At 43.0% G+C, this 15,721-nt stretch overlaps 1 protein-coding gene across 7 annotated transcripts in view; it reads left to right on the top strand.

Moving 5' to 3' along the window:
- Nucleotides 1-1,224: 1,224 nt before the first annotated feature.
- TLE1 (TLE family member 1, transcriptional corepressor) overlaps nucleotides 1,225-15,721 on the top strand; it is a 97,748-nt gene continuing 83,251 nt past the window's right edge. For 6 of the 7 annotated variants that reach the window (XR_004354494.1, XR_004354492.1, XM_032675588.1 and 3 more), the window contains exons 1-4: nucleotides 1,225-1,933; nucleotides 2,547-2,647; nucleotides 4,233-4,296; nucleotides 4,390-4,434. Coding sequence is in view for 5 of the 7 variants with exons in the window: in XM_032675588.1 (XP_032531479.1) it covers nucleotides 1,910-1,933; nucleotides 2,547-2,647; nucleotides 4,233-4,296; nucleotides 4,390-4,434 (234 nt within the window). In the remaining 2 variants the exon portion in view is untranslated. Of the gene's footprint in view, nucleotides 1,934-2,334; nucleotides 2,384-2,546; nucleotides 2,648-4,232; nucleotides 4,297-4,389; nucleotides 4,435-15,721 lie in introns of those variants that run through there. The other variant, XM_032675585.1, reaches the window with a different exon arrangement.

Here is a 15,721-nt window from a genome sequence, read left to right as displayed (position 1 = left end):
ATGCCCCGAGCCACGCAAGCACGCGCAAGGCTTCATCCTTCCTCCCGGCGTTTTCCGTGGCGCACTCGGCAGGTGCCACAGCACCGCCGTTGTCGCCGGGGAACGAGGCGGGGCCGGGTGCCCGTCCCGAGGACCGCGCGAATTCCTGGGACGGGGCGGCTCAGCGCCTTCCCTGAACGCAGAGAACGCCGCTGGACGCGGGCCGGGCTGACAACGCGCGGGGCGGCTCCGCTCAGACGGCACCGACCCCAGCGCCAGCACAGGACAGGCGCGCGCAGGCGCCGCGCCCACGGCCCGCCGGCAGCCCCACCCGCGCGGGTCCCCCACGTTACTTTGATGGACAGCTCGGCCTCTCCACTCTCCTTCCCGCCGACCTTCCCCGCCCCCCGCAGCGCCGCGCGCCTCGCGCCCTCCCATTGGCCAGCGCGGAGCGCTCCCGCCGCTCCGCCGGAAAACGGCTTCCAGCCAAAGCCGAGAGGCGGCGGGACTCTGGCTCTCGCCATTGGCCCGCGGCGCCGCGTCGCGTCACGGGCCCACGTTGGCGACGGGGCCTGCGATTGGGTGGATGGCCCCCCGCGCGGCGGCGTGGGCGGAGCCGTGGGCTGGGTAGCCGGCGGAGTGTGAAACCGCGTGTTAATGTAAGCGGTGCGCGCAGAGCCGCGCTGCTCTCCTGCCTCGCCCGCGCATTGCCCTCCGCTGGCGCGGAGGGGACGGGGGAAAGAAGCCGGTGGCGTTCCCGTCCGCTCGGGTTGGGATTTTTCAGCCGGCAAGAACTTTATTCCGGGTCGGCGAGGAGCTGCAGGGCAGCGCGGAGGAGGGGGAAGATGAGGATGATGCTACTGATGATGTCGCCGCGATGTACCGCGCTCGTCGGGCTCTGATGAGGCGCGCAGCTCCCAGATGCTCTGCCGCCCGAAGAAGGCTGCAGTGGTGCCTTTACACGAACGAGCTTCCCGTCTGATTTAGCCCTAATACGGACGCTTCCATCTTTTTTTTTCCTTCTTTTTTTTTGCTGCTTTTTTTTTTTCCTTCCCCGGACGGGGTTGTTTCCTTGGACGGTCGGGCCAGCGGGCATCTTGAGGGGTTTGATTTCCTTTTGTCCTAGGGACTTGTCTGCAACCAACGGAAGAGCCTGTGCTGCGTGTGTGGTATCCCTTCCTTTGCCCTCCAGCGTTTCGTGCATGTCCTACTGGAGCTGCTCCGATCGGGAACGGCTGTGCGGAGCCCCCGCCCGCCCCCTTCCTCCACCTCCTGCTTTTCTCCCTTGTTCATCGCTCTCTGTAGTGCCGATGACCTGGCCTCTGCGTCGACGCCCGGGAGCAGCGCGTCCCTCCCTGGAGACTTTTTCTGTCCCTCTTGGCTTGCGACGGTCCCGCCGCTGACACTGCGTCCCGCTTCCTCTGGCTGGATTTTCCCCTTCTGACAAGGGGCAGAAGTGGGGAGAGGGGTCGCCTCCGCTCTGGGGTTTCCGATCTTACAGTCTCATCGGCCACTTGTGAGTCCGTGAGGCGGATTATTCACTCCCGCAGCGGGGCGGCTGCGGCCCCCCTCCAGCCTCGTAAGGTCCCGTCCCGCCGTACCCGGGCGCTGCGGGCGCCGCCCGCCGGTCGAAGCGCCGCCGAAGGAGCGCGGAGCAGTGGTGACTGTCCCGAGCGCGGCCCGTCCGCCTCTCCCGGCAACCCGTAGCCTTCCCGAGAACGACAACAAAAGACGCCGCGGCCTGAGGATGTTCCCGCGGCGGGGGTACTGAGCGGCGCCTCACCCCACTCCTGCCCACGGCGGCAGAGGGAAGGGGGCCGGCGGGTGTCGCCGCCTCTGTCCCCTCGGCGCACCAGGTGTGAAGCCGGGGCAGGCGGGGAATCTCGCCGCGAGAACTGCGCTACGAGGGAGCCCCGCCGCGGCCGGAGCCATGTTCCCCCAGAGCCGGCACCCCGTAAGTACGGCCCGGGCCGCCGCTCCGCGGGGCGAGGGCGCGGGGCGAGAGCCGGACGGTCCGGGGCATAACTTCGGCTCCCTAGTCCGGCTGGAGGTAGGGATTTGTGTAGAAGGCGCCCTTACAAGTTCATCCCCTCCTGAGAGGAGCGGCGCATCCTGCCTGCAGGAGCGGCCGGGAACGGGACGTGCCCACTCCCCTTCTTGTTTCGTGGGCAACTTACTTGTCCTGGTAATGGCGGCAGGGAATCGCCGCCGCGCCGGGCAGCATCCGCCGAACGCGGCCCCCGGGATGGCGCTGGCTGTGCCTCCGCAGCAGGGTCGGCGGTGAGGAGCGGGCACGCCCCGCTTTGGTGTAGACGGCGGCGGCAGGAGCGGGTGGGTCGGAGCCGAAGCGGCTCCAGGAGCGCGGTTAAGCTCGACCCCTGCTTCACATATGAGGGATGGGAAGGTGGGTAACCAGCGCGCAGCGCCCCGGGGCGGGGGCAGGCTGGGTGCTCCCTCCATCCCTCCGGCCCGGCCGCGGTGGAAAGTGCCGCCCCCTGCTCCCCGCGGGGCAGCCGCACTCTGACTGAACGTGCATCTCTCTCCCGTGCCGGCCGCCACCGCGCCAGACCTCGCACCAGGCTGCGGGACAGCCTTTCAAATTCACTATCCCGGAGTCGCTGGACCGCATCAAGGAAGAGTTCCAGTTCCTCCAGGCACAGTACCACAGGTGAGCGCCCGCGGGCCGCCCCGGGACCAGGGGTTACCGCTCCGTGCCAGGCCAGGCGCGGGGGCTGCACAGAGCGGGCGCGTCCAGGCGGTGGCGCGTGGCGTCGCGGCTGAGCCCCGCCGAGGGACCCGGGCAGGGCGGGGAGAGGCGCCGCGGGCAGCCCCGGCCGCAGCGGTACCGGGGGATGCCGAGGGGACGGGGCGCGCAAGGGGGCCCGCCCTGCCCTGCGCGTGCCTGCCCGCTGGTGTGCTGGGCGGGTAGCTTCCAAAGGGGTGTGGTGTCGGAGCTGGAGAAGTTCAGCATCTGTGGGCATAAAAAATAAAACAGTGTTTGTTAGGGATTCTTATGAGAAGGGGTCATTTCAGTATATCGAGTGAGGGCCTGCGCAGATTTTGTGGCACAACGCGTTAAGGAGGCTACTTTCCATGTTTGCTTATTTGTGTGTGGTGTTAATGGAAAGATTGATAAAACGCCAACGTCGCGTGCTCAAAGAGCCAGGGAGAACTGTTAAAGCACACAAGTACTTTGAGCAGTAACACAAAGTTGACGTGAATCCATGGAAGCGGTAGGATTGCGCTCCTCGTTGCTGTGCTGGCCTTCAAAAGTTCTTGGTGGGTGTATATTTGCTGCTGAGGTCCCTGCAAAGATTTAGGGTATGAGTTCTTTCATAGCCTGGGCAACTGGCGTTAAGGAGCACTAATCTACCTTAATTTTGTACCTAACGTGCACCTGCAATATTTGGAGAGAAGTAAAAACTTTGCAGGTTTCCTAGTTAGAAATCTTCCTTTATCTATAATACTGTAGTCTTATCAAAAGTCATTAACTTGTCTAAACCATTTGTTACTTAAGAAATACAATGTAAACTATAAACATTAATTATCATAGTTGTAAGTCAGAAATGCTGGCTTGCACAGGAACTGTTCCGTAGGATGCTAACTAGTATCGTAAAAAAAAAAAAACCAACAGTTTGACAGAAAACAAAGGGAATATTGAGGCCCTCAGTGAAAGCAGAATTATACCGTTGTTTGTGATGAGATATGCAAGTGCTGAATGCGACTTACTTTTGTTTATGGAAACAAAAATCGAAAAGAAACTTGGTTGGAAATGGTAGTCAGAGTTACCTTGCCCACAGCTTGAAAAATCGGTAACATTTGCTAGAATGTACTTAAGGTAAGAATTATCCTCAAGTTGTAATTGTAAAAGTAAATGATGTTGCTCGGTAGTAATTACTAAACATGTGTACAAAGAAATGCCTCTGTCTTATCCATTTTATTCATGAGAAGTATTTTGGAGAAATTCAGTTCCTTGAAAGTTGTAGTACTTAATATTAATAGCAGCTTTTTGTCAAAGCATGAAGAATGGTTATGCTTAGGTTCTGGAGACAGTTTGGGCCTCATACAGCACCCATGAAATGACTTGTAAATTCCCTCTTCAGCCTTTGTATTTAAAGTATGAATTAAGTCTTTCTATCTGTCAGTTAGTTATGAGGTTTTTTTAATTAGAAGCTTTTACCAAAATACAAATAGAGTGGGTACATATCAAAACAAATGGCATAAGTTACATTAAAGTGTGATCTGTTTTGTAGCCTTAAATTGGAATGTGAGAAACTGGCAAGCGAAAAGACAGAAATGCAGAGGCATTATGTGATGGTAAGTGTATTTGTTTTATCTTTATTTCAGTAAATATCTCCTAATACAATGTAAATCAGCATAAGAAAATAATGTATGCTCATTTATTTGCAGTATTATGAAATGTCGTATGGATTAAACATTGAAATGCACAAGCAGGTAAGGCATTTTGTTTTCTAAGCCGCAAAATCAGCAGTTTTTCCGGTGCATTTAAATGTAGCTATGCTGTTTATGTTCAGATGACGGTGTCATGTGTCTGAATCAATACCCTAATTTGTAGCTGTGATTAGTAAAACTTTGCCTACCTCCTGTCAAATGTGGTGTAGATTAGGATAAGCAACAAGGCCTTTATGGTAGTGGTCCTGAAAGACACTGGCATAAGTAGGAAGGGTCTTGTGTCTGTGGTTTTAAAAATATAATTCAGTACTTTACAAATTTAGGGTTCTTTTGGGGGAGAATTGTTTTTCTTTTGTTAGTGGTAGAGACTCTGATATGTAGAACTGATCTTATGCGTGTGCAGCATATATTGTGATAGTTGCTTAAATCCTTGCCATATAAAGGTATGAAGAGATTAGTGACTTGGAAAACTCTAGTTATGACTATGAGTTTGCAAGTTCCCATAAAATTCACACTTATGGCCACTATAATGGTGAATAAAAAGAGTATTGAACTGGAACAAGACACTAAGGACCTCATAAGAGAAGAAAAGCTAAATGATTGCTCAGCCCAGAGGACCCTCAATTGAGTAGTCATTGTCTGCCAAATAAAGCATTAATGGCAGGGTGTAAGTATTCTGTAGATATGCTGACATTCACTTTTTCATCAAGATGCTAGTACAATAAGTCTTTCAGAAATCGATGGCCTCTTAAAAAAATTATCATTAGATGAAGTTGCACAGTTGGACACATTTCAAAGTGCAACAATACAATTCTTTCTTGATGCGTATGTGCTATTTCATCTAAAACTCTTTGTTTCATTAAATTAAAGAGCATGGCTGACTGGCTAGGGCACAGCGAAGAAATTGATTAGTTCAGGCTTCAGATCTTCAGTATATTCAAAGACATTCATTAAGCAAGTGAATTGCAGAATTGAATTTTGCTTTTGTAACTGTGAACTCTTTGATTTTGTTGTGTTTTGTTTTGTTTTCCTCTAAAAATATTATATTTGGAAAGGTGACATTGTAATTCCATGATAACTTTCTGTCTGCAAAGCAGGGTAGGTATTCTTTTGGTTTTTGGAGGTACACTTTTTTCAGTGCAAAATGCCATTAAAAGAAGTATTATGACAACCTCATTTTTTTTTTAAAGTAGTGAACCAAATAGGTAGATGAAACAGCTATTGCAGTGTTTGGCTTGGTTGTCTGTTGTAGCTTAACTAATTTTTTGTCTTGTGTTTTAGAACAGTGTCAGTTTTTCTGTGTGGTGACTTTTCCTGGCTTTGTTATTTGAAGATTTTTTTCTTGGATTTATTCTCCTTAACTACTTCTTGGCACACATTAACCTGTGAGAAAGCCAGCATCTGTATAGGAAGCCCATTTGCTGCAAAATGGATGGTATTTTCAGAAGATATTTGAAGAGAATGTGTTGCTTCAGTCAATGCGTTAGGAATTAACTTTAGATAAAATCAATTAAACCCACAAGATCAAAGTGTGTGAGAACTGAGGTTTCCACTTAGACCTGAATATATGTGTATTGTAAGGGTTTAATGGTCTCTGTGTATGGCAACTGTAATTATGTACCCATTATGCAATGATACTTCGAAAGCTTATAAGATTTATGACAGAGCATTATATCGGTGTTGGTTCTACTTGGGGAGAGTAGTGCATGCTTGCTCTGTGTATGCTGTTAGGAAAAGAATAAGCTTTTGAATGCATAAGTGCATTTCTCTGCATATGAGTCTCAGATACTGTTCTTTTACGTGTTAAGTAATTCTAATTTTTGGTAAAGGTACCACCTTTATATTAAACACTCTTGATTTAGATGCCTGCAGTGAGGATGCCCAATGGTTTTGCAGTTCAGTATGTAGGTGGTCTCAGATTACAGGAAATGAAAAAAAGCCTAACAATGACATTCTTCTGAATTTCCACAGCTAACTATGAGTTCTGAGGAGGCTTTTGACAGGTAGTAATCATAATTCTTATTAACTGGTGATGTCTACCCCCAAGGGTGTAGCCAGGCTCAAATTGATGCTTTTTGCTGGCTGATCACCAGCGTGGCCTAAGTGCTCATTATGTTGTAGAGAGGGCCTTTGGAGCTCTCATTACATTTGACAGGAATTCTCTCTAGGGGAAAACTGGGCATTAGCTAGACTCCTGACAGGCTGAAATTATTCCTGCTTTATGGCTTATAACCAAATGCTAGCAAGGCATCATCAGGGGACACGAAAAATTGTCATTTCTGACAACATCTTTGTTACTGGAAAATGCAGTGATGGGGAAACTTTCCACTGAACAAGCTTTAACATCTTTAAGGCTTGCCTCCTATTTGGATGCTGCACTTGCTCTGTGTGAAACCCTTCAGACTGCTTGGGCTGCTGTTAGAAAAACAAAAAATTACACTGCAGCACTGTTTATTTATGGAGTGTGGTGTGTGCATCACTGTTAAAAGTAAAGTCATTTAGATATAATGAAGTAGTTGCAATTAACCTGCATATATAAGTGAAAAGGTTAAGTTCTTGTATTGATACAGTTGTGTCAGCAGTTCCCTCTTCATTTAATGTAGTTATCTATTATCATTTGACTAAAATAGAGTTAGTCAGGACTTGAATGTTGTTATAAACAGACCTAACTGAGGTGAACTTTCCACAAGCAGCTGTAGTGGCAGAGTTTTCCACTTGAATATGTTTCATTTAGGTTCAGAAATGACCATGGTAAGGCTTCCCTCCCAACTTTTAGCTTTGGCACTTTGTGGTGTTTAATTGCAAAACTCAGTACTTAAATGAAGGTGCTGCTGCATTTCAACCTGCTGGCTGAATGGTGACCAGGAAATAATCTTTTGACATATTCGTGACTGGTTTGTATTTGGATTTGTTTGTTTGCTTGTCTTGTTTTCGTCTTGTTTCTGTGTGGGTTTTTAAACTTATTAAAGAATTTCAAAGATTAGTTCTTAGAGGATGTTGTGTGCGGACACTTCCACTGTTTTCTTAGAATTTTAAGGTGAACAGTTACAGAAACAAGCATCTGAGGATTTGTTTAATTAGATGTAAGTTGATTTAGATATTGTTTTCATATGTGTCAAGAAGACAGAATGAATAAGAGTGTTTGGTGTGGTCTTAAGTTTCTTTTCAGTGTTATACTGTCCAAGGGAGATTTTTTTCCCCACTGTGACATCTGTGTATGGCAAAGCAGGTAAATCAACTGCTAGCGCCAAGAGGTAGAGTTGCTTGGGTGTTAAAAATCCTGCTGCACTTAAAGTAGCTGCCCTTGGCTCTTAGGGCAGTGCATCTTTATTTTCACCAGCTCTGCCTGTCATCTTATGTCCTAAGTCAGGAGATAAGTTTTCCTGTACATTTAGTGCCTAGATTGTTTAGGTGCACGATTATCTTTTGTTTACTGCCAGGCAGCCAAAGAAAAAATAATTCATCAGTGCTGAACCAACTGACAGACTTAGAAACTTTTATGGTGTCTAGGTTTCTGCTATCCCAACAGTTGCAGAAAGGTTTCCTGCTCTTTGGGTGGGTTATTTTGATCTCTCTGACCTGCCTGGAGGCAGACCTGTCATTCAGTACCTTGTCTGTTGTAGAAAAGTACACAAACTCCAAAGCTGCATTGTGTTAACCAGTTGTACAAGAGTTAAATGTCTGTTTTAGCCTGGACTGTTTTGCGTAATCATTTCTAACACTTTACATCAAAGGATGGAATCTTCTAATGATATCTCATTAGAACATCAGTCTTCAGGAGTGGGTTAAAAGGAGGGAATTAAGGAGCTTAGTTATCTCTATACAGCTTCTGAGTAGGATGGCTGTGCTGTTGAAAGGGATTTAAAGATAAGTTTCTTTTTTCTGCTATGGTTTAATTGGAATGAAAAATTCCTTAAGGTTTTGGTGGTGTGCAGAGAATGTTTCAAGAGCATTTTACAGTTGGCATGGCCACATAAGACATGCAAAAGCTGGTTTTATTTAAAAGAGATAATAGTAGGGTTGATTGTTACACAGTATTTTTTGCTCAAAAAATTGTACTTATTCTACAAATATTTGTTTTCTAAATGAGTACAGTTGTGTCGGAAGTGCAACCATTTCAACTACAACTAGAGTTGCCAGTTTGAAAGGGGAGAAAAGACTAGAGTGGTGACCTCAACTTTCCTGACTTTTGAACCATGTTTCAAGCTCAAGGCTAGCATTATTTTGAAGGAATTATCTGACAGTTTCAGGGCACTGTGAAATACGTCTCCACGCAGCTTTTAGATAACCATGTTGTCAGACACCATCTATTATGTCAACTCCATATACAACTTAATTCAAAAGTGTATCACAATATAAACAGTGTACATATATTAAATACTGCCTGATCATCTCTCATTTTAGACTTGGTCTGCCAGATTTCAGGTTCCTCAGAGAGCCCTAGAGGGAGAGAGGAAACGTATTCCTACCAGCTACATTGTTAAACTTCTTTTGCATTGCTGAAACTTGCATTGCTGCATGTCTTGTTGATGTACTTTGTGCATCTATTTAAGTGGAGGGAAGAAAAAAAAAAGCCCTGGTAATTTTGGGGGTAAGAAGAAGAGTAAGAGGGAAGATGCTGTGGGAATGTGCAGTAGCCTTCCGTCACAACAGAATCTATGGGAAAAGCTTAACAGTTTTCCTTCTTGTGCTAGTTTTTACACCAAATCAAGCTGAGCATTTGAATTGCTTTTCTTCCTCTCTACTTAAGTGTTTATAACAAAGTGGTAAAATTGTAGCGTCTCTCATGCAAAGTAGAAGATATGGTATTTTAGATATGATAGATCACCATTGGCACACAGTAAAAGCCTTTAAAAATAATTTGGAGTTTACTGGCATTTATAAGAAGACTGCATAGTACCTGTTACTTTAAAAAAGATAATGATTTTGAATAGAACTAATGAAATTATATTTCCATTTAGGGTAAGATTTAGGGATATCTAATAGCAATTATGTCAAACGCTACTATTTTCATCTTCTGCATCACACTTGTTAGTTGGACTCCGTAGGTATTTGAACAGTAGTAGTTGCTCACATAGTTCCTTGCCAGAAGGGGAAAAAGAAAGGTGGACAGGGAGAATTCAAGATTATTTCATCTTTTTTTTGTCAAAACAGCTAGTTAAACAGATTAGTCCTTGTGATTGCTTGTAGGCCATGGCTTTTAAAGTTTTTGCAAGTTCGTCCCATGTTCAACCTGAACTTGCAACCTGTGTTCTAGTGAATTTCTACCTTTAAAGTTTTTGTAGACGTAATGTTGTGTGACATCTCAGGGCAACACTTTCTAGTGCCCTTACCATGAAGAATTTTATCCTTCACCAACTGGGAGTTTGCCTTTCTGCGCTGGTGACCATTGCCTGGCTTTTATTCTTCTACTGTGCACTTCTAAGAAGCAGCTAGCTGACTTAGTCTTCTCCATAATCACCTCTTTGTCAGCAATGAGATCTCTCCCCTTAATCCTCCTCTTGAAGCTAATAAAATCCAACTTCTTCCTAGTGTGATATGTGCTCTGGTTGCCTGATGATCTTACTGGTGTCACTTAGTGACTTGTTCCAGTTTAGCAACATCTGTGTTCTTGCCAAAAAACGGGAACAGAAAGGGAATTATTTCAATTAGCCGGTTGGTTACAGTCACACTACTGCTTCCTAATGTGAGGTGTAGCCTTCAGCAGCACCAGGGTGTGGGGCTGATGTGTATTCAACTTGTTCTCCAGTACTCCTGTGCCCTCTTCTGCAAGACTGCTTTCTAATGTGTTTCCACCCTTGCTGTGCTGGTGTGGGGAAGAGTTTATCCAAGATGTAGTACAAACTCCAGCCTTTGTTTGCTTTAAACCTGGTTTTCGCTATCTTTATTTGATGGCCCTGGTTCCCAGAACAGAAGCTGTTGATGCCTAGCTGCATTTGCAATGGAGTCGAAGTGTTATACCTGTTGCAACCCATCTAAGTTGACTCCTTTTCAGATTGGGCAGTCCCACCCTAACAGTTCTATGGCTTTCTTTGATCATCTTCCTTGCTTTTTACCTCAACCTTTTTAATTTTTAAGTTAGCCTTTTGAAATGAGGGGACTAGAACTACATGCAGTTCTCTGGGTGCAGGTGAACCAGAGATTTATATTATCACAAACTTCTGTTTTCTGGATGTTTTTTGTTTTCTTAATTTTTATTTTTATTTCTTTTCTTTTTCAGTTAGGTTTCCAAGTTTTTGCTTTTGGCTACCATGAAATGCTGAACTGCTGGAGTTGCCTTTCACATTTGAGTTCTTGCTCATGAATGATAACTGTAAGCTCAGGAGCCATCATTTTACATGGCTAGGGATGTCTACTCCCAGCGGGTGTAAATTTAGATACAATTCTTTTCATTGCCCGCTTAGATATAAAAGGTCTCTTCGCAGTTCTTCAGTCATTGCTTTTACTTTCTTATGGAATAGAGTGCTGTATTTCCATTTCCTTACAGCCTTCGTATTTATTTTCTTTCTAATTCTTTTATGGAGCAAGTTTTCTTACTCACTGCTTGCTGTCTTTTCCAGGCTGCGCTGCTGATCATATTCATAAAAAAGTTTGCAGCAAAGGCCCCCATGAAACTCCACCAGTAAACTGTTTCTGGCATAGTGCCAGAGGTGATTGAAAAGTAGATTAGAGCTTGCTGAAATTGAGTTTAATCTTAACCAAACTCTGGTTTAAATCATGTTAGGCTTAAAAACCAGTTATCTCCTGAGGTTGTCTCTTTAAAAAAGAAGGCCTAGTGCTGCACTGATTTGGGTATTAGAAAAACAACCAAACAAAAAATCCCAACAAAAGAAAAACTTAAAATACTACTACCTTATGAAATAATGCTGTAAACCTTTTTCCATTCCAGTTTCAATTGAAAGTATTGTGATTGTATTTCCAACGTAGAGAATTCAGTATTGTTCCCATAGGCTTGTATGAGTCTTGACACAGCATCAGAGTGGGCTGTTTGGATTTTTTTGATTTTAAGTGTTAAGTATTATTTCAGTTGTTAGAAAGCCTAGTTATAAAATGCACTTTCTAGTATGAGGAAATCAGTTCAGGAAATTAATCCATTTGGTAAGTTTCACTGAACTTTTTATAGTGATGGTATTCTGTGGTTAATGAGAAACTGCGGAATGTTTAAGAAGAGTCTAATCACTAATTGGGAATTGGCTAAGTTGCTCCCACCTTTTCTTTATGTTCTTCAGATGCATGAACAAATTGGCAGTGATGATTAAATTAAAGATTAAAATTCTTTTAAGTATTGGATAAGCTTTGCGTCAGGGCTGCTTAACTGAAAATATTCTGTGCTTTTTACATGATCCAAAGAGCTAACTATCCTTTTTAACTATGTGATAACAAACTGAAAAACTGAGGTTAGTTTGTGTTTTGGTGTAAGACTTAGTTGGTTTGGGGTTTTAGATTTTTTTTTTTTGTTCCTCTCCCCCAGCAGCATGGATGTTCTTTTTTTTCAGTTCAGTCTTTTTTATCTTGAAATTTCTGTTCAATCTTTTTGATATTTGTGTAAACAATCAGTCAAAGCAACTTACTTGTAAGGCGACCAGTCAGTGTATTGACAAGAACAGACACAATAGAAAACTGCATTAGGAGGTAAGCCATTGGGATTTGCAGTAAATATATTAGAGAACACAAGTGAATTGCCAATACTGCTTGTTTAGCAGTTTGCAAGGGCAATGGTAGTATGGATTTTTGAATTAAAAGGGAAGGACTGTTCTTTCTATGTGCTGGAAGATCTAGTTTATGGCTGAGGATAAAATTGATTTAGAGAACAAAATGCTGTCGTCTCTATTTGTGCCATTTTAAAGCCTTCAATGGATTAGCAAGCAAAAACAAAAGATAGCTTTCAGTTTTGGAGAAGGGGAGCAAGAATGGATATGCTTGTTCAGCTGCATCTTGATTAGCTATTAAGTCTATGAGAGAACCTGCTTTTGTTAGCTCAAGAAAAAGAAAGGACATCTGAAACTGGTTAGGTTTTATGATCTGTGGAAATCTGCCTATTTATGAATTTGTTTTTCAAGTGTCCTAAACCCCTTAATTGCTGTGCTCTCTGCTTCATGGTATGATCATCTCAACTTTTTTAAGTATAGAAGTTTGAATTAAGTCCCTGGGGGAAAGGGATGAAAACCTCAAAATTTCTTAGGAAAAATAACTTAGATCATTCTTTTGCACTGTTGTCACAATAGTTTCCATTTACAACAAAATTTAGTTTATTTTTTTTTTAAAAAAGCTAAAACATTTATTGCTGTTCAAGTGTGAGTTTGAGTGTAAAGTCATGCAGAATTTCTATTTTTGTTACTGGTTATAAGGTGTCCACCCATTACTTTGCAGACAGCTAGCTGTGGCCTCAAATGATGAACATAAATTTCCAGTTAAGCAAATGCAAAATCTTTAACAAGACCTATGGGAAGCTTTCAGGTTGTTTCTTTAAACTGAAATATGTACTGTAGAATCGCATCACTAGTGCCTCTGTGTCCTCCTAGCAGATCAGCTGTACCACTGTCATTGCTGATAGGGTGCTTGTCCTATCTGTTAGCAAAGTCTTAACAGTAGTGGCAACTTGCAAGCTCTTTAGGTAACAGATTGCTTTTATGTCCTTGCTGTTGAAGTGCTTCTTCAGTTACAACTTCAGTCTTTTCTATTGCAGCTTCAGCTCTTTACTTTGTGTTTTCTTCACCCTGAATAAGGAGCACAAATCATTCCCTTACCTTCCAGAACCGTGTTCCATACCTTTAAAGTCGGGGGTTCATTCTCTGAATGTTGTTGCCCAGCTGAAGTACAGCGCAATATTCCAGGGGAAGGATGTGCAGTGCTGAATAGTGCAGAAGGTTTACTTAGTGTGTGGCTTACTGTGGTGGCAGCCTTTTTTGCAACAGCATACTATTGACTTATGTTCAACTTCTGATACACTGTGACAGAGAGATTCCTTCCTAAGGCCCATTATTTCCTTTTCCTTTATGTTCCTGTCTAGACATGCTATGGGCCTTTATCCCCGTCCTTCTTTTTACTTTGCAGTCCATTTTTCCATTCACTGTAAAGTGAGTTCTGAAGCTATTCTCCAGCGTATTCTGTCTTTCTCAGCTTGAAACTCTCTGCAAATTAAGGATTAGGGTAAATGAAGAGATCTTTATGCCTGTTAGTGGGAAATACTGAAAAATACTGGACCTATCATGCATGCAGAACTTCTTAATTTGATGAAAAGAATTTCTCCATACACGGTTTAATAGTTAAGCAGTTTTGTCCATGTTCCTATGAAGTTTTAGATGGGCTGTGGTATTAGTGCTGCTCCTAATAGTGCTATGAATGTCAAATTCATATTCAAGATGTTGACATCATCTGCCTCTTAGCCGTAATTACTTTACCTTTTTTGACTTTGCATAATTCTGATGTTTACTGTTGAAAATTACTTCTGAGCTGTGGTTTATCTCTCTTTTGCTTAAATCTTTATGAATAAGAGGCTTTTTAACCTCTGATTTGATGAATAGTAATTAAGCTCAAGTGTCTTTGCTCTTCCATTTGCCATTTTCTGCCTGCTAGTCACAGCTAGGCTCTGCCATAGATTCCTGTCCTCTTGACTTTTGAGGTTCCAGAAGGTGTCCACTAGGTGCTCAGTCTTCACTAATGTGCTTTTTGTATTTCATCAGACCTAGCTCATATGAAGATGTTTTACTTGGAACACTCTCACCTGTTACTTTGCTGTTTAAGCTGCAATATTGAACTTCCATAACTAATAATATATATTAAGCGGTTTGTAATGAATCTTACATAGTTAAGATCCATGCAGAAAAGTACAGACTTCTGGCCTTCTTGGTGTTCCTTGACCATATCTTTCATTTTCTGATTGAGGGTATCAAACGTCTGACTATTCCAATGTGTAGGGCAGGAGCATTACTTAAGCTGTTTCTTTACTAGGGGCATATATGTGCTTGTGCTGTATATCTACAAACCTGTATATGCCTTGCTGGACCTAGTTTCCATTTCATGTATGCTTTCCTGTTTGTCTGAAGTCAGTGAAGAATTTGGGATTTAGTCTCTTGGTACAATTCCATCCCTCCCATTTTTCCTCTGTCCCTCTTCTGTTTTCAGATCTATTAACTGTCATTCATGTCCTTAATATTGTTTCAAAAAGATGTCCTTTCTCCAGATTCTATAATGCTGATCTTACCAGTTGGCATTTGCTTTTCTCAAGTTCTACTAGCTTTTTCATTCTTTCTTTTATGATCATTATAAACTCAGCATTGATTGCAGTCTGCATAATTTTTTTTTCTATTTAGTCAGTTTCAATTAGCTCTTATGTATTAGAATGCAATTTAGAGGATGTCTTTACTATTTTTTTCTATTCTGTAAGCAACAGACTATATATAAAAAAAAATGAAATGGGTGAGAAACTTACTGTCATGTTCCTAAAGTTTTGCTGGAAGATTTGTGAATCTTTTTCCTACACATGGTGAAAATATCCAATATTTTCACCTTCCTTCCAAATCCTGTGTGATGGATAGTTCTGCTAGTTGCTATCAAAGGAGTTTTCAATCCTCTTACCTTGTTATTCCTTGTTGTTCACCTGATGGTATCTGAAGCATTTATGTGAACACTATTTTAAAGCCTTTAATAGTTTTTTCTGAATTGATAGATTTTTGAAACTGAGCAGTGAATATGCTAAGCATTGTAAAATGGTGAAATTACATTTAAGATATAATAGTACATATGAGTGTACTAAGTGTAGTTTGGTAGTTATACATAAAGTACTGGTTATAGCGTATTGATTTTTTACCACATTCCAGGCCTTTGTCTTAAAGTGTCTCTTTTGTTGGCTGACATACTTATTGTTCTAGTAAAGTCTGAATTCTACCACTACTATAGTCTTGGTTGAATGTTGATAAAGACTGGGAGTTTTGTTATTGACTTGAATACTGTAAATATATATACTTGATTTGAGGAACTTTATGCTCTAATTTTTAGAAAGTCTGTGATTCCAGGTGCTTCTCCAGCTATCTAAAAGCACTGACTTTCTAGTGCCTTCCCAGTAAAATGACTCAGTATGGCAGGTGCTAAAAGGATATAGGGAGAATTTGGAATGTGGCTTGTGGAAGGGAGAGCAAAATAAGAAGTAGTTTTAAAATAATGTCCTAAACTGAATGAAGAGTCAACAGGACTCTTTTCTGATAGGAGTGTAGCAGTTACAGATATATTGCTTTTTATGTCTCCTTTCACTTTCCGTTCTCTTTGTCTCCTCACTGTTATTGTGTAGTGGGTTGTTGCTCAGTTGTCCTGAGTAAATGAAGTCCTTAAT

This window comes from Chiroxiphia lanceolata, chromosome Z (genome assembly GCF_009829145.1).
Source record: "Chiroxiphia lanceolata isolate bChiLan1 chromosome Z, bChiLan1.pri, whole genome shotgun sequence".
Classification (NCBI taxonomy): domain Eukaryota; kingdom Metazoa; phylum Chordata; class Aves; order Passeriformes; family Pipridae; genus Chiroxiphia; species Chiroxiphia lanceolata.
The sequence above is the reverse complement of the archived record's forward strand: the minus strand, read 5'-3'. Positions and strand labels throughout refer to the sequence as shown.